The sequence below is a fragment of the Aotus nancymaae genome, unplaced genomic scaffold, assembly GCF_030222135.1.
Source record: "Aotus nancymaae isolate 86718 unplaced genomic scaffold, 86718_ANA_hifiasm-v0.15.2.pri h1tg000002l, whole genome shotgun sequence".
Taxonomy (NCBI): domain Eukaryota; kingdom Metazoa; phylum Chordata; class Mammalia; order Primates; family Aotidae; genus Aotus; species Aotus nancymaae.
In genome coordinates this window covers 16,734,682-16,754,467 of record NW_026988413.1, presented here as the reverse complement: position 1 = coordinate 16,754,467, position 19,786 = coordinate 16,734,682, and the positions used below count along the sequence as shown (strand labels likewise).

Sequence of the window (19,786 nt, the reverse complement as noted above, 5' to 3'; positions counted from 1 at the left end):
TCCCAAAGTGTTGGGATTACAGGAATAAGCCACCATGCCTGGCCTGAAATTCTTAATTTCATATTCATCTCTTATAGCACAATCATAATCATTTTTATAAAAGTTTTAAAGGACTTTATCAATTCCACCAAGGGCTTCTATCAGTCCTTTGATATTTAAACCATTTTCATTTGAAGATGACTTTTACAGAGATGATATCATAAGGCAAAAATAATCAGAGTAATTCTATAACTTGGTGTCAGTAAAGTATTTAATGCCATCAGAGAAGGTAACAGGAAGCTTTTCTGATTTGTGATTCACAAGAAGCTTATCACTTAAACATGATAAATGAAAAATGGCACTAATTTCTGATCTAAGTCATAATTATAGCAGGAAAATAAACATATGTACTTGATTTTTAGTTCTACAATGCTGGATACTTACATCAATATTGACAGGTTCTATTGTGTTTATATGCACATTGGGAGCTGATGAGGACCGGTCTCGCTGCCCAAATTGATTTCGATGATCTTCATCTGCTGGTCGGAAGGGCTGTGGAATTGGAATGGATTTTGAAGGAGATGGACTGGTGAGAATTTGGGGCCTGGAAAAAGGAAGTCATTGGAAGATAAGATTCAGAGTAATTATATAAAGGTAATAATATTTAAAAAGGAAGATAAAAGGTTTTTCTTGTTTTTATATTCTCAAAATCATTAAAGCATTAAAAACCTAGCAGTAATGACTTTTAAAAGTGCTGATTTAAAAATCCAATACATGCCTCAACTAATACCACCAAAGCTGCTTTGCTCAAGCAGACCCTCCAGGAAGTATTAATGATAAGAACACTGATTCTTACCCAGAAAACACTAGGGAAATTTATAAATGGTTAGAAATTACCTGTGGCTGTCAAGTGAAGAAGTTCATTCTTTAAGTTATATAAAAATGCTCTGAGACTGACTGAATATAATTTTCCACTTTTTTCTAACTTTGTCTTGACATTTGAATTTACTAAAATGAAAATTTTACATATTAAGATATTATAAATATTTTGAGAACACACACGCATGTTTCAGGACCTCAATAATGCACTTGTTCCTTACAGGAGTTGAGTGAAAATCCAGAACAATATTGAAAAATCCTTTCCAAATTCAGAAGATGATCCTCAGAGTGCCAATATCTCTCACATTATAGATTTTTATCATGTACATTATTGATACCAGAGGCACAAGAGAATCACACATTAACCATTAAAGCAAATATTTTTAAAAACTGCTATTTGAAAACCCACCAAAATACGTTACAGGGTGACCTATTTCAGTATGGTAGCTAAATAACATAGTCTATGAGATCTTACCCTAAAATGAACCTGGCACTCACAGAGAACACCAAAGTTTTGAGAATAGATTGTAAACACTTGGAAGGATTCTAGCCCCTCAAAAAGGGTATCCTAGAAGTGGGGAAGTGAGTGTCACTTGACAGATGAGGTAAGCTGTCTCACTTAATTCCATCAGGACCAATGAATGGCTAAGTGCTAATAAGCTCTCTTTACACACTGGTTGTTATTCCACCGCATTTTATGCAAATGCTCTAATTATTATTATATATAGCATTATTTAGTGGTTATTAAGACACAGCTAGAAGGACAATGTTGAGGGAATAAAAAGACACTTTGTGAGAGGAGAGGAGTGGGAAAAAAATATAGCAGGAAAGGAATGGATAAAGGTTTGAAGACCAAAGGAAGCCAAACAGTGAAAGTCAGCCTCTGAATAAAACATGCCAGAATCTGAATCACACCAGTTCACAATTTTACTTCTTTGAAGCACATTATTAAAGATGGGGAAAGAAGTTTTGACTTCATGTGTTTATATTAATGAAATGAATCTGCTTAGAATTGATATGCAAATAATAAAATAGTATGTACTTAAAAAAATAATTGGTATTGGCTCAATGAGAATTATAGGGAAGAAACAAGCCTTTAGGAAAATTAGCATGTTCCACCTACGTCCTTTTTATTTTTTCTGATTATTGAGAAATTTTGGGTTTGTGACAGAGCTGTCTTTATTTTTGCTTTAGGCAGTCAAATATATGTCTATTGCTAGAAAATTTTAGCAGAAAAAAGAGTGCAAAAATGACATTAGTCAATAACATTTTAAAAAGGGCACTGACTGTCAGACAACTATTTACAGGCTGATTTAAAGTCTCAAGGCAGTCCGGGTATGGTGGCTCCTGCCTGTAATCCCAGCACTTTTGGAGGCCGAAGCAGGTGGATTACCTGAGGTCAGGAGTTCGAGATTAGCTTGGCCAACATGGCGAAACCCTGTCTCTACAAAAAAATACAAAAATTTGCTGGGTATGGTGGTGAGGGCCTGTAATCCCAACTACTCAGGAGGCTGAGGCACAAGAATCACTTGAACCCAGGAGGCAGAGTTTGCAGTGAGCTAAGAACATGTCTCTGCACTTGCCTGGGTGACAGAGTGAGACTCCCATCTCAAAAAAAAAAAAAAGGCTTAAAATTGGAAAAAGTGTTAATTAACTAGAATTGTATAATTAATCTGGTATAGGCAGAGATGGCAGTAAGTCATTTCTGAAACTTATCAAGTTAGGAATATGACAGAAACAAGTAGTAAATAACAAATCAGAAATACGTATGCAAAGGACATTGATCCACAAGAAAAACAAAAACCTGATTTAATCTGACAGACTTCATTATCATATCTAAAGAATGCATATATTAGAAAATGAGGATGTATGATACAAATTCAGAGAAACTCAGCTTGGTAGTTGGTATCTAATAGTTGTGCCTTGGTCCACCAGGTCAACTTGTCTAGCTTTGAGGACAAGTACAGGGGAACATTTGAAGTGATCATAACTGATGTTATTAAATATCTGAACCATGTCCTAACTCTATGTATGCCTAAGGAAAACAGTCTTCTGATTATAATTTGATTTCCCATAAATCTCTTCCAAAAGAAGAGTGAGTGCTGGCCTATACAACAGAAGAAGTCTAGTTCACACAACAGGCATATTTTTCACTGAAAAATACTACCTGGTATCCTGATTTATTTATTTTTGTTATTTTGGCTAATATAAACCAGTATAACTCCTATTTTCATCATTTCTGGTAATTGATAAAATTACATTACTATACTGGGAAATCTTTCCATTAACCAAGGTAACTTACACCCTATGAAGTATCTTGGCAGTCAGCAAACTGGCTTTTTCTCAATGATACCTGTGCCTATCCTGAAGCAAACCTCTTTAAAACAGTATCAAATTAAAGATAAAAGAAACTTAAATTCTAATACCCTTCAGCAAATTACCAATTAGTTTAGATCTCATTCTTAACTATAATATTTAAAAGTTTTGAAAACTTTGGTTTGGTGATATGCACATTTTAAATGTTCACCTTTCATAAATTTATATATTCTACAGCATTTTTAAAAAGTAGAAAAGGAGGTATCTCTCATTTTGTATTCAAAACTAGGCAATGTATCACGTCTCCAGTATTTCTTGATTACATCTATTATTACACTTGTTTCATGACCATTATTATTGTTATCAGGACTAGTAAGAAACTGCCAAAGAGTTTTGATACTGATCAAGATTGGCTTCTATCTGTATAGAGATAACCATGTACAGTTATGTCATAAAAACATCTGGAAAATGAATTATAGACAAGTTTGAATATCTTATCATTTGCTCAAGATCAGAATCGATTTCAGTTCAGTTACCAATAAAATATTCATGGCACAGGCAAATGGTTTCTTAATTTTAAGACAGCATTCCTTCATTGGAAGGCAAATGTCCTCGATCATTACCATTATAAACCTTCAGAGAGGCCAAGCTAATTTCATTATGATGTTTTATAACTGCTCACAGAACTGGGACCTGCCATTAGAAAGGCATCATGGTCTATAGCATCTGTCAGGAGAAAATGTTATAACCAAAAGATTAATTAAAAACCAAAACAAACAATAAGAACATTTTGATTTGACCATGTAAAAAACACACAGCTGCACACAAGTAATGATAGAACCAACAAGAATAAAATTACTCCATCAGAATAGAGAACTGCTACAACCTGACAAGAGAACACAAGGGCTGCATTTTTCAGTGTTCCAAATAGGTAAGAACACCCACTGCTTAATATACAATTCTTTTGCAAACTTTTCTAACCTATGAGATCACCAGAAAGGTTGGCTTTGTAAAAATTACAGTTGTACTGAAAACGTCAACTGATTTTGAAAAAATTTCTCTAGATAGAAATCTAAAGAAATAGCATTACATAGTGTAGAGTGGGAGGAAGCAGGGTTAAAACTGATAATAAATATTTCTAATCTTAACATCTCAGGAATGCTGTATGTGGGTATTTTTTTCTTTCTTTCTTTCTTTTTAAGCGTATACTTCCAGACACAGCCTAAATAACACTGCCCCAAATCCAATATGAAAGAGTAGGCAAACCTGTGTCAGAAATCAGAAATGTTCCAAAGCTAGTTAGGTGCAGTGTCTTACACCTACAATTCTAGCACTTTGGGAGGATGAGGCAGGCAGATCACCTGAGGCCAGGAGTTGGAGAAATGTTCTGAAGCAAACTGACATCCACTTAACTCATCTTTATTGTGTCTTCCTTTTTATTTCCTACTATAAAGCTTAAATATATGATGTCTTTGCATTATTTTTAAAGTCAGTTCTCAGATTTATCCTCCACAATTGATTAATAATACCACTAATCGTTTTCTTTCATTATATTTATGAATATCCATCCCTTTTCCACACTTCTACCTCTTGAACTCGTCTTCATGCCTCTCTCAGTCTTCACTACCAACAACATCCTAGGTTGGCCTTCCTCACCCCAAATTTTCTGTCAATCCATCTGTATTTCACTGCTAACTGATTTTTTCTTTAAAACCATTTTCATCAAGTTAGTAATCTACTTAACGACATTTAAGTCTAAATTTCAGCTTCAATTCCAAGACGTTCTGTAATCTGGTTTTACACATGGTACTTCTTTTTTTTTTTTTTTTTTGAGACGGGAGTTTCGCTCTTGTTACTCAGGCTGGAGTGCAGTGGTGCGATCTCAGCTCACCGCAACCTCCGCCTCCTCCTCGGTTCAGGCAATTCTCCTGCCTCAGCCTCCTGAGTAGCTGGGATTACAGGCACGCGCCACTATGCCCAGCTAATTTTTTGTATTTTTAGTAGAAATGGGGTTTCACCATGTTGACCAGGATGGTCTCGATCTCTTGACCTCGTGATCCACCGGCCTCGGCCTCCCAAAGTGCTGGGATTACAGGCTTGAGCCACCGCGCCCGGCCTACATGGTACTTCTTAAATTAGATAAACCTTTCTTCACTAGCTCCTAAACTTAACATCCTCATTCCCTTTATATACGTTGTTTCTCCATTCCCCTCTCACCATGCTTCTATTCCCTAGGCCCATTCAGATTGTAGTAATTCTTTAAAGTCTAGTTCAAATCCCACCTTCTTCATTAAGTTTTCCTGAGCACTCTCTTTTTCTCACTATTCTTCCTTCCATAAACATGAAAACATTTATGTCCTCATCACATAGTTTAATAAACTCCATCATAAATAGATTATAATTATATGCTATTTTTACATTGTTTGCAATTGTCTCATATGTCAATGCTTCTTCATAGGTCGAAGTCATATACTTCAGTACCTAATAAAAAATGAATTCAAGGTGTAGACTCAAAATTATCTGTTGCTTGATTTTTTCAGGACTGGTTCTAAAATAGTCTATGTCAGCTTTAATCCCATTTATTTGTACTAAATGCATGTAAATATCTTATTGGTGTGATAAAATAAGTTATTTGGGGAAAAAATCCTTAATTTAACTATTAAATGTTAGAAAGGTTTCTAATTAACCAGGAGATCCAAAAGAAAGCAGTTCAAGTAGCATATCGCTGAAGAGCAGAAGTCAAATCATACCCAATAGCGTCTGAGGGGGGTGCGGAAGGGGATGATCCAGATGTAAGAGCAGTCTCTGCTAAGGAAGGCTCTTCCTGTGGTATTGGGTGGTGTTCAAAGAACTTGGAGACAAACAGCAAACTGTGAGGCAAAACAAAACAAAACAAAACAACCTAACTTGTGCAAAACCCAGAAACTTCATATACCAAAACACAGTTAACAGAAAAACCTGAGATCAAATTCCATTCTCAGAAACATCTGTAAAATTCAATTAGTTGTATTTTTGTCTAAAAGCTTATTTAAAAAAATTATATTGCACTTTCAAGGGCACGCTCATAACCTAAAACTAATCATTCTATTCAGCAAATTTCTACATATTACAAGATAAAAATCAGGCTTTATGGTTAAAGAATGAGAAGAAAAAGTATGTACTGTAAATTAGGTGACATTATGATTTACTTAAAGTACAGAGTTAAGTTTTATTTGCTCAAGTGATCAAGAAAAGTAAGACTTTAGCAGCAGCAGCAACAATGACACAAAAAGAGATTATAATAGACTCTAATCTAATCTATCAGAAAAACTGGCATACAGACAGCAAAGAGAAATTTTACAAAGAGATATATACTGGATGCAAAAATTTTATATCTTAAATCAGGGGAAGGGAGTTGAATGGGGATGAAAGAGAGAGAGCAAGAATATAAATGTAATTTACAAATAGCTAACAGAATCAGACCACCTGATCTGTGGTACAAAATCATAATGCTTAATTTAATTGAAACAGCTCTCCCTCTCCTCCTAGAAACTACCCAAAACTGATTTCTATGGGTTAGGGATCTTGATAATTAAAAGATAATATAAAATAAATATAAATTAACTGTAAATAAATGTAAATTAGAGATAATATAAAATAAATATAAATTAATTAATAAATATAATTAATATAATATAAATTAACTGTATACCTGAACCAGAATAACAACTTGGGAGAGAAATACTGGCCAGTCTACATATTATTTTCTAACTACACTTTAAAAAAAATTATCTGTAACGATTGTATGGAAGAAAAAAACCCTCACAGACTTTAAGATATCATAGCTTCACATTAAGAAAATTTAAGGGTAAAATGGTAGACAGAAGAGAGAGATTTTTGGATTACTTACTCAAGTTGGTCATAATTAACACACATGAGTGGAACCTCTGTACTACAACGCTGGTGAAATTTATAACCACACGTTTGACAGCGGAAACCCTGGAAAAGCAGCTTTCGACAAAAGTCACAAAATGCTAAGGTGAAAAATGTTTTTCGTACCTGCAAAGTAAAAAATCATAGAGATTTGAAAAACTCACAAGAAACTTTCTAGAAACTGATGAATGTACTCTGTTGTTTAAAATAACAAAATTTTAATATATTTATATCATGAAACTCATATACTAATGTTTATAAAATAAAAACTAGGGGGTCCAAGATAGTAAACCACATATATTTATTTACCACCCCAATATATAACTTAAAAACTCAGAAGTTGGCTGGGCGTGGTGGCTCATGCCTGTAATCCCAGCACTTTGGGAGGCCAAGGCGGGCAGATCACAAGGTCAGGAGATCGAGACCATCCTGGCCAACATGGTGAAACCCTGTCTTTACAAAAAAGTTAGCTGGGCCTGGTGGCACGCGTCTGTAGTCTCAGCTGCTAAGGAGGCTGAGGCAGGGGAATCGCTTGAACCCGGGTGGCGGAGGATGCCGTGAGCCAAGATTGTGCTACTGCACTACAGTCTGGATGACAGAGCAAGACTCAGTCTCAAAAAACAAACAAACTCAGAAGTTAAAAAATGAGAAATGAATAAAAGGCTGGCAACTGATTTCAAACTTGACAACATAAAAGTAAAAGCAGAAATGACTAAGAGGAAACGGGGTGAAAGGAAGAAGGTATACTTTAATTATCATACAAAGAGGGAGGTTAAGGAAAGTTGACTGGTGTTGATGGAATGAGAAACGCATACATTAAAGTTACAAAGGCATCCAACAGAAGAACCAAAAACTACTATTAATAAAAACATTGAGGGAGAGGAAGGAGAAGAAGAACTATAAATGAGCTAATTTCTTACAGAATCAGTAATCAGTATGTGATATCTAAAGTTAACAAAGCAAGAAATTGTGGCTAAAAGATAATTATAGTCATATGCCATATAACGACACTTTGGTTAATGATGGATCTTGTATACTACAGTGGTCCCACAATATTATGATGGAGTTGAATAATTCCTATTGCCTAGTAACGAACGTCTTGAAGATCTTGACCCTGTGTAGACCTAGGCTATGTTTGTGTCTTCTTTCTTTTCTTTCTTTTTTTTTTGAGACCGAGTCTTGCTCTGTCGCCTAGGCTGGAGTGCAGTGGCACACTCTCGGCTCACTGCGATCTCCACCTCCCAGGTTCAAGTGATTCTCCTGCCTCAGTCTCTGGAGTAGCTGGGACCAGAGGTAGGTGCCACCATGCCTGGCTAATTTTCCTATTTTTTTTTTAGTAGAGACAAGGTTTCACCATGTTGGCCAGGCTAGTTTCAAACTCCTGACCTCACGTGATGCATCCACCTAGGCCTCCTAAAGTGCTGGGATTACAAGCACGAGCCACTTTGGGCAGCCTGTGTCTTCATTTTTAACAGAAAAGTTTAAAAAGTAAAAAAGAAAAATTAAAAATTTTACAAACAGAAGAAAGCTTATAGAATAAGCATATAAATAAATATTTTCATATAGCTACATGTTTGTGTTTTTAAACTCTTGAAATTGTTATTTCAAGAGTCAAAAAGTTAAAAAAAAACCCTTAATTTACTGTAAATTTTTTACTTTATAAACTTATTATTGAAAAGAAAAATTTTTAAAATATAGTGTAGCCTAAGGGTATAATATTTATCATAAAGTCTACAGTAACAGTAATGTCCCACACCTTCACATTCACTCACCACTCACTTACCAGAGGAATTACCAGTCCTAAAAGCTCTGTTCATGTTAGGTATCCTACACAGGGATACCATTTTTGACCTTTTATACTGTATTTTTACTGTATCTTTTCTATGTTTAGATACACAAACTTGCCATTGTGTTATAATTACCTACAAAATTCAGTACAGTAACATTCTGTACAGGTTATTAGCCCATGAGGAAATAGACTCTACCATATAGCCTAGTTAGGTTACACCATGTAGGTTTGTGTAAGTACGTAACAAAATCACCTATGAGCATTTCTCAGAACATATCCCAGTCACTAGGCAATGTGTAACTATATTTAATAATACAGAAATAATCACCAAAAGACCTTAAAACAGAAACCATTAAAAATTAAGTGATTTCCTCTAGAGTGGAATTGGGAGTGGGAGGGAGAGAGAATATAAACTATGTAATAGCTAAAACTACACAATAGCTAAAACAAAAACAAAATAGCTGACAGAATGAGAATCCCTGATCTATGGTCCAAAAACATGATGGTTAACTTTGGATAAAAATGTAAAAACAATTATTTATAAAAGATAAAACTAGTAAATAATAATATGAAAGTCAAAACAACTCTTCCTAAACTTACTAAAAAAAATAAACAAAAGAAAAATCACCTAAAAGACAGTAAGATCTATTTTTTCTAACAAATGATCAATTTCTTAGAGGATTAGAATATTTGGGCCACATAAACTTATTTGTGAACATTTCTCTATGTGAAACTTAAAAGGCAACAAGTAAGAATTCCATGTCAAAGGCAAATGATGTATGACATGAGTCACCTAACAGAGAAGTGCACTAGGGAGAATCTACCCTACTAAAGCCAGAAATTGCTTAAAATATATTTATCCTGTGTATATAATAGTAAGAAAAAACAAGAATAAATGCACAGCAAAATGTTAACAATGGCTATTTCAGAGTGGCAAGAGCATGAGTGACTTCTATTTCATTATTTGTTGTTTGCTCTATATTCTATTTTTTTTTTTTGGAGATGGAGTCTTGCTCTGTTGCCCAGGTTGGAGTACAGTGTCAGGATCTTGGCTCACTGCAACTTCTGCCTCCTGGGTTCAAGTGATTCTCCTGCCTCAACCTCCCGAGTAGCTGGGACTATAGGCATGCACCATCAAGCCTGGCTAATTTTTGTATTTTTTGGTGGAAACAGAGTTTCACCATGTTGGCCAGGCTGGTCTTGAACTCCTGACCTCAAGTGATCTGTCCACCTTGTCCTTCCAGAGAGCTGGGATTACAGGCATGAGCCACCATACCCAGCCTCTATATTCTTAATTCATTTTCGATTTTCAGAGGTTTTTTTTGAGACAGAGTCTCAAAAAAATTTTTAGCTTTTTTTAGTTTTATCTTTTATAAATGTTTTTACATTTTTATCCAAAGTTAACTCACCCAGGCCAGAGTGCAGTGGCACGATCTTGGCTCATTACAACCTCTACCTTCCAGATTCAAGCAATTCTCCTGCCTCAGTCTCCCGAGTAGCTGGGACTACCGGCACGTGCCACCACGCCCGGCTAATTTTTGTATTTTTAATAGAGACAGGGTTTTACCATGTTGGCCAGGTTGGTCTGAAACTCCTGACCTCATGATCTGCCCACCTGGGCCTTCCGAAGTGCTGGGATTATGGGCATGAGCCACTGCGCCTGGTCAGTTTTGCAGAGTTTTAATCACGAAAAATAGTGAGAAATATATTTCACATTATGAGCCCATATATAACTGTATTCACATAGCAATACCTACCCTGACTATATAAAACACGAATTAGAACTTTCTAATCGATTCTACCACATGTAAATGTTTTTTATGATACATTCAATAGATTTCAACATCAAAAGTCTATATATATATTTTTTTGACAGGGTCTTGCTCTGTTGCCCAGGCTGGAGTATGGTGGCACAATCATGACTCACTGCAATGTCTGCTTTCCAGGCTCAAGAATTCCTCCCACCTCAGGCTGAGTAGCCAAGGCTATAGGCCCACACCACCATGCCCAGCTAATTTTTGTATTTTTTTTGTAGAGATGAGGTTTTGCCATGTTACCCAGGCTGGTCTTGGACTCTTGGGCTCAAGGGATTACAGGCATGAGCCTGTGCCCAGCCAAAACTCCATTTTCAACATACATTTATTTACACATTCTGTTCCATTAAAAATAGAAAGTAACTGAAAATATTTCAAGAAAATTACATCCTGATACACAATACATTCTGGCTTTTTGAGGACATTTTGAAAGTGGCTCTTATTTTCTTCACCTTTTTTTCCTATGTATCACTTTCTAGGGGATACAAAACAGTTAAATGCCTTTTTCTAGTTGTCTGCTTTTTCCATTTGTCTCTGGATATACAAAAAATTTAAAAATCTTTAAAAATTTTTATGGGCCATTATTTACCAAACGAAGTAGGTAGGAGCCCAAAACATCTGAAGGAAAGAAAACATGTGGATATGCATTTGCTCATAAATTTTAGGCAATATATGCTTGTATCTGTAAGTATACTTTTGTCAATAAAGATGAGCATAGGAAGATTTCTCTTTCTTTTGGGTCACAGCTTACACTTAAACTAGAATCTGAGTATACATAAATATGTATGGTAAATTAGTGAGAAGCACAGTCCAGGCAATTTGCATGCATTAATGTGTAAAGTGTGAGGCTGTGTGAAGGAAGACACTGAGTGTCTGTAGAAAAAGGATAAGGGCTGGATACATAATAGATGTTTCAAATTTTGCTTCCCCACTTTCCAGCTCCCAAGGACTCTTGTGATATAGAGAAATACAGAAGGGATTGCTTTTATAACTGACTCTATGAAATCATGAGGCATAAACAGCACTCCTTGAATAGTCAAGCAAAATCTAAGACAGCTAAGAACACTCTTCCTTTCTAAGCAGAACACAGTTTTTTCTTCTTGCCTCTATATGGCACTCAGAGCAATCATTCTAACACACAAATCTAATCACATTTCTCCCCATGCTTACAACTATTCAATTTCCAATTGTTTTACAGAAAGTCCAAATCTTCAATACAGCTTACAAGGATTTTCATGAGCTACCTGTAACTTTTATTCTACCCATAATATTGTTAATAATCCACTCTTCAACCTTGTATCATGCATTCTGAACTTCTTTCAAAACTTTCAAAGGTAACATGCTTTCTTGCTGTTCCCTCTGTCTAGAGTGCTCTTAACTTGCTATTTATTTCCTCATCCATTAGGCCTAAGCTTAGATATTTCTGCCTCTGGGAAAATTTCCTGACTCCTCAAAAGCCAGGTTAGGAATCTCTGTGCATCTACAGAACTTTAGACATACATAGTAATTATGAATGTTTATGAAAATTTATTAAATCTTCTCTGTACTCTAAGGCAGTGACACTGTCTTATTCATTGTCATATCCCCAGGTAAGATAAGGTATTGGCAAAGGGAAAGTTCTCAATAAAACTTTACTGGCAGGTCTCTAACTGTGGGTCAGAATTTCCAAACTCTGGAATCAATCTGCAATTTGCTTTCACTATCCTTCTGTGGCAAGGACCTTCCTGAGGCACCATTTTAATACTGTTTTCTCACACTTAGCAACTTAGGTTTTCTTTTATCCCCTCATATCCAATTTCTAGATTATTAAGAAATACAGTAGTAATCGCTATGAAATGTATGCTCAAATGTTTTTGGATTCTTAAGAACTTAAATAAAAATCTTAAGATTTACCCACTTACAATTCAACATGTTAAAAAAATGAATAATAATGAACTTCCTAGCTTATTATAAAATTATTTGCTGCACAGTAAAATCTGATTGACATTAGGTGTATCTTACACTTGTCCAAAAAATGCCTTACAGAAACACAAACCTGATTTCATTATTCACTACTAATGGAGGCTTGAAAGCATAAACCCCAAAGGAAATAATCTAATCAATCATCTGTTTTAAGGGCCTAGCTGAATTAATCACCAAGACACATGGGAAAACACTTGATGCCTAAAGGGTAGCAGTAACTATCCACCTAGAAAAAACTCTGGCCAAAATTCAATATATAGAGAAAAGTAAGAAATGTATTCCTGACTTAGAGACAACTTTTGGCTTCTGCCTACCATTTTAGAGGATAGGTTCTCCAGTTCTATGCAGATCCTCATCTCTAAAATAGAAAGGTCCTACATTCTGGGACTTATGCTGGTGACAGGTGATACTATGTTTATGCGAGGTTCTAGCAAATGCAAAAATCAGACAAAGAAAGAAGCCTCAAGGAGTGTTTAACACCCAGCGATTCTACTTCCATTAATCTATCCTTTAGAAACACAAGGGTTTGTACAAGGGTGTCAAGATATATGCAGAAAGACCCTGTATAGCCCTATATGTAACAGATTTTTTAAAATACAAAAACTTAAATGTCTATCAACAGAGAAATGGTTAAATACACTGAATTCCTACTCTTATGAATTATTACACAATCATACTAAAAATAAAGCCAGGTGTACAAAAAAGCAAAGAATATCACATAGCATGGCTCCATTTCTGGTTTAAGAAAGGGAAAAGAGAAGTAATGAAGGGAAGGGAGAAAAAGGAAAAAAGAAAAAAGGGTTTACAGGTATAAGCACATGTTTGTGTACACAGAAAAAAATTTGGAAGACAGAACAATAATCTGTTAATCTACACAAATGCTGGCCTCTAGGAGGGTATTTTCACTTTTTTTATTTGACATACTTTTGCACTATTCAAAAAGTATTTTCTTTTAGCAAGGCATACACACTGCTTTTTAAAATATTACTCATCCATATTTCACATTCCCTAAATAAAAATGCATTCATTAAAATTTGAACATTTTTGACATTCCAAAAAAATGTAAAGATACATACAAAGTTGTGTGTTGTAAGTGGAACATTCTCCAACACTTCCACATGCAATTCTTCTCCAGTAAGCCAGGAAATATCAGTGTCCCAGCCAATTGGTTTCTTCTCTCTGAAAAATGTAGACACAAGCCTTTCTTGGTTATTACACCTAAAAATATTCATATACCTTATGCTGAAGATATGAACATTGGTTATCGAGGGGCTAGTAACAGTGAGGGAGGTTTGGCTCCCTAGTATTCCATTGTTAGAAATTTAAATGGCAATAAATTAATTTTTAAGTTTACCCCAAATAAATGTATCACTCTTGGACAAACAGCAGGGTAAAGAGATGTACTCTTTTCTTCAAGTCAGCTCCAGAAAAGACCTACAACAGCAGAAAATGGATTGTTCCTGGGGTCCCCCCCGACAAAAAAAAAAAAAAAAAAAAAAAAATCACAGGTACGGACTTATCTATCCATTCAAGGAAAAAGAGTACTCAAGGGACAGGGACAACATTGCCCCCAAAATGATTTAAAAAAAAAAAAACAACAACAACAGGATTCAAAATGTGAGGGTCTTGGAACAATGTTAGACACTTTCTGAAAGAAAAGTAGGTCAATATAAAATGTTAATTTTGATATACCTTTTGTGAAATTATGAGTTTGTATTAAAAATGGGAGGGGGTATAAGAGCCCATTATCCAAATAAATCACACTCCGAATGGTTCAAAAATTTTAAGAATCTTATTAAAATCATTTGATCAGAGTAATAAACACTACAGTCATATAAAATTATCTAATTTAACTCCTCATATGGCCTACAATATTTCTTCAGGCTAACTGAATATTAATTTAATACTTTTTCCTAAAGTAGACTTTCGATTCTCCAGGTTTGGGTAAAGATCCTAAGAAAACTTCAAAGTTTAATGTGTGATTTTCTTTTTTAACAAAATTTCACATCACATACAAACCATACCCATCCTGAATTCTGTAAACAGCACAGCACTCTGGGATTAGACCTCTCATCATCAGTGCTTTCTTTAGACTGTCTCGGACTGTAACTCCACACCTTGCAGGTACCTATGGTATCATAAATATATTGATATGAGGTAAAAGGAGCAATTACATTTTTTCATATCATTAAAAAAATTTAGTAATTTACCTTTAGAGTACACCATCTTTAAAATGTCAAATGGGTTACTAGGTCAGATATACCATTTCTACAGCTAACTTAATGCTGAAGGGAAATTATAACTCAAATATCTGTTATTATTCACCAACCTAAATCAAAGCAAAATTAACTTTCTGCTATTTTATTAAAATTATGAAATACAGGCCAGGCGCAGTGGCTCAAGCCTGTAATCCTAGCACTTTGGGAGGCCAAGGTAGGCCATGAGGTCAAGAAATCAAGACCATCCTGGGCAACATGGTAAAACCCCGTCTCTGCTAAAAATACAAAAATTAGCTGGGCGTGGTGGTGCGCGCCTGTAGTCCTAGCTACTAAGGAGGCTGAGGCAGGAGAATTGTTTGAACCTGGGAAGTGGAGGTTGCAGTGAGCAGAGATCGCGCCACTGCACTCCAGCCTGGCGACAGAGTGAGACTCCATCTCAAAAAAAAAAAAAAAAGAAATACTTTAAACATATAAAAAGAAAATATAACAGTATTTGCTATAATACACCCATCAACACAGTATATCCACCACTGAGAAATAATAGATGTTAATATTAAAAGCAAAATCAATTTTGATCCAATATTGTTCAAAGCTGAAAACTGTATAATCCTAAAATCACACTGATTGTTCTTAAGAGACATCTTACTGGCTCTAAGCATAGCAGGAGGAAAATAACTGTCTTAATGTGTATACTTGACATTGTTGTTTAATGTCCCTGTTTCCTCTGGGAATATTCCCTTCTCTAGAAATCCACATAGTACTAGAAAAGCTATCAATCAAGGGTCACTACTTTTGTGTCACTAGAGATGACATAGGTTGGCTAATCAATTTTCCATACCCCTGGCAAGAGCAACTGGTCCAGGGCTATATATATGACCCAAACTGTACCTGAGTTCTTCCCTAAACTGATAAATGGACATTAATTGAGAGAAGTCCTTGTTTCTACTGTAGTTACAACTGTGACGAGAAGATACAAATTTGGAGCCCTCAGTGGCCATATTCTCTACCACACTGAGAAAATCTGGTTACAGAATGAAGCCAACATATGGAGAAGTAGAGATGACATGGGAAGAGAGAGGGAAAGGGAAAGAAAAAGCAATCTTTCTGTATATTTAAAGTTATCCATATATCTAGCGTTTTTCTCGCCTCATCCCCCAAATCTGAGTAACTTGGAACTGAAGGTGTAAAGTGAGGCAGTGGGAGTAGAGGATACAGTTTTTATTGGGAGGAGGTGTAAGACAGAAGAAGGGGAAGTGTTAGTTTGTAACAATAAGTTCCATTCATTTAAATTCAGGTGCTTAGCAAACCAAAAGTTTCCAAAGAAATTGGGGATCTTTATGCTAAAGGGGAAAAAAGGGGGGGAAAGATGAATATAAGACAGCTGAATTAAAATAATATATTGAAGAGGGAACAGTCCAGAAAGCCTAATTAGGATCTGTGACTAGAAATAATAAGATACAGACTGTAGTACAATATAACCATTAAAACCACCCAGGCCAGGTGCAGTGGCTGACGTCTGTAATTTCAGCACTTTGGGAGGCTGAGACGGGGGGAATTATTTGAGGTCAGGAGTTTGAGATCAGCTTGGTCAACATGATGAAACTCCATCTCTACTAAAAAATACAAAAAGTAGCCAGGCGTAGTGGTGGGCACCTATAAGCCTAGCTATCAGGTGGCTGAGGCACCAGAACTGCTTGAACCCAGGAGGCAGAGGTTGCAGTGAGCAGAAATTGTGCCACTGAATTCCAGCCTGGGTGACAGAGTGAGACACCACCACAAACATACAAAAAAACCAACTAACAAAACCCACTTTTTTTTTCTTTTCGTTACCTCCAATAATGGCTATAAGCCAAAAAATCCAAACTTTTGCCTAGCCAGCAAGACAAAAGTTTGTCAAGAGGGAGTGGGCTTATCACTGGAAGTATTTAAGAGGAGACTGGATTGGTATAGTTGATCCTCATTACTTGTGGAGTGCATACTTGCAAATCTCTCTACTTGCTAAAATTTATTTGTAACTCTAAAGTCAGTACTTGTAGTGCTTTCATAGACTTGCGCAGAGTAGTGAAATATTTGAGTCACCTAATGCATGCACCTCTCCAACTGAGGTTAAACAGTGACTAGTCTCTCTGCCTTCTTGTTTCAGTTTTCACACTATAAACAAGTATCCTGGGCAGAGCCTATTTGGTGCCACGTTTTTCTCACTTCTGTGCTTTTTGTTGATGACTCTGTTTACAACATCCTCTAAGCATAGTGCTCAAGTGCTATTTAGGGCTGGTAAGCCTAAGAAGGCTGTAATGTCACTGGAAGATTAAGTACATGTGTTAGGCCAGCTTCCTTCAGGCATGAGTTATAGTAATGTCAGCTGTGAGTTCAATGTTAATCAATCAACAATATGTCTTTAAACAGAAACACACACAAAACAAGATTATGTATTGACTCATGAAAATATGACTAGAGGCTGGCAGGAACCTAACTATATTTTAAATTTGAGGGATTTGGGGTCTGAGCAAAGAAAAAGATATAACCACGAGGTGGCAGTAGCATGTATAAGCTTTACTGGGTGACACTGACAGGTCTGCATGCAGAGGATGTCCTTACAGCATATAGTCCAGAGGCTAAGGCAGAGTGGCCACTACCCAAACAGGACTGGCCAGAAGCTGGGGTGAAGTGGCTATCACCCAGAAGATGAGGGCTAGGGAACTCTCAGGGGAGAGGAGAATTGGAGAGGGAGTTTATATGTCTAGGTGACAATGCTAGACAACCCAGCAGGGAGTCTATGTATCAAAGAGCTCCAAAGGGCAATAGCAGCTTGTAATTTTTATATCCCTGGGATCTGATCTTATCTATAGCTAATGATGTTGCATACAAAGCAGTTTTGTGGGGACTGCAAAGTAGGCAGGCTCTCAGTGGCTAAAAATCTGCCTTTTTGGTAATTCGCCACAGGCACTCCAGTAATGCACTTCAGATATGGCTATGCTCCCTCATGCTTCTCTGCATATGCCGATCCTAAGTTGTGTGTATATTTCATCAACAAGCAAAAATTTGGTTTTCTGCTCTGTTACCAAGACAAGTCATCTATCAGTCTTTCTTTATTCCACTTTTGTACGCTGAATTTTTATACTATTTGTTTTTTCATGATAGTACCTGTGCAACAGATGAAGAGATCAATGGAACAAAACAGAAAGACCAAAATAGACCCTAACACATAAAGGAAGTCCAAATAAGATAAAGGCAACATGTGAAATGGGGTAAAGATGAACTTTTAAGTAACTGATGCTGGGACAACTGGAACTAATCTAGAAAACAAGGTTCACCCACACTTCATATTGTATACCAGAAGAAACTGCAAATGAATCAAATATTTAAATGTTGGAAGGAAAGAAGGGAAGGAGAGTGAAACGAACCATAAAAGAACTAGAAGAAAACATGGCACCTTCAAATCTTCAAATGAAAAAGGCTTTTATAATTCTGATGCAAAATTTATAAGTCATAAAGAAAAAAATATTAAATTCACCTACACTGAACTAAAAAAAAACTTCTGGATGGCAAAACAAACGCATTAAAAGTGAGGTCAAAAGACAGTACAAATGGTGAAAAATATATTTGCAACTCATTTAGCAGGTATGTTAGCTGCCTGATATACAAAGAGCTCCTGCAAAATTGAGATGAAAACCAACAACTCGAGGAAAAAGGGAAAAAGATATGAAAGCTCACAGAAGCAGAAGTATAAATGGCCTTCATACATATAAAAACGTGTTTGGTCTCACTCAGAGGAAAGCAAACCCAAACTTGTGAAGATATTTTTCATTTATTAGACTGGCAAAAATCCAAAAATCTGACAACATATTCTACTGATGAAGCTATAGGTAAACAGACATCTCATAATTAAGCAAGACCCATGAAGCAAAATTTATATCTATCAAAGTCACAAATGCAAATTTTTCTTTGACCTAGTCAAGCACACTTCTGGGAATCTATCTCACAGATATGCCTGCAATACATAAGAATAATGTATGTGCAACATTATTCACTACAGTAGTGACTGAATATCAAAAGCCTAGGAAGAACCTGAATGCCATAAACAGAGCACTGGTTAAATAAACTAATCTATACAATGGAACTGTAGTTATAAAAAAAATTCTCTATGTATGGAAACAAAATTCGCAGAACGGTCTACATAAACATTAAAAACAAAATGCAGAATGATACATACAGTATTATGTCTCTTATATATGAAAATTGGGGAAATAAATGTATTTGTAATTACATCTATATTTTAAAAACCCCGAAAATTCATACACACATGCGTGTGCATACACACATTCATTCCCTCCCTCCCTCCCTCTCTTCCTCCCTCCTTCAGAAAGAGTGCCTCAGGGAGGGGAACATCACACACTGGGGTCTGTTGGGGAGTGAGGAACTAGGGGAGGGAGAGCTGCGGGGTAGGGAGGTTGGGGAGGGATAACACTGGAAGAAATGCCTGATGTAGGTGGGGGGCAGATGGAGACAGCAAACCACCATGGCATGTGTGTACCTATGCAACAATCCTGCCAGATATGCACATGCACCCCAGAACTTAAAGTACAATTAAAAAAAAAAAGTAAAAAAAGAAAGAAAGAGTATCCTAAAAGATTCAAGGAAAATCATGTGTATATTTAGGCAGGGGTGAAAACAAGATTTCTTGATGTAAATACCATGTGAAAGTATTATCTGTGTAAAAGGGGGGAAGTTATCTTATATTTTAAGGCTAGGAAAACTAAAAAGATGTACTTTTGTAATAAACTAGGTTTATGCCTTTCCTCGAAATTTCAAAATTAAGTATCTTTGATTAGACTGTCAGAGCAGTAATTTTTGTCTTAAAAAAAATAAAAAGCATCCTACCTTAAAAAAGAGCCAGAGTCAATGGAATCATGTGA

General features: G+C 36.0%; 1 protein-coding gene across 4 annotated transcripts in view; it reads right to left on the bottom strand.

Annotated features, from left to right (window-relative positions):
* BRAF (B-Raf proto-oncogene, serine/threonine kinase) overlaps positions 1 to 19,786 on the bottom strand; it is a 201,031-nt gene that overhangs the window by 66,876 nt on the left and 114,369 nt on the right. For all 4 annotated transcript variants that reach the window (XM_012447514.2, XM_064372859.1, XM_012447512.2 and 1 more), the window contains exons 4-8: positions 14,676 to 14,779; positions 13,728 to 13,830; positions 7,064 to 7,212; positions 5,925 to 6,044; positions 424 to 583 (exon numbers count right to left, since the gene is read on the bottom strand). In XM_012447514.2, the coding sequence (XP_012302937.1) occupies positions 424 to 583; positions 5,925 to 6,044; positions 7,064 to 7,212; positions 13,728 to 13,830; positions 14,676 to 14,779 (636 nt within the window). The remainder of the gene's footprint in view (positions 1 to 423; positions 584 to 5,924; positions 6,045 to 7,063; positions 7,213 to 13,727; positions 13,831 to 14,675; positions 14,780 to 19,786) is intronic.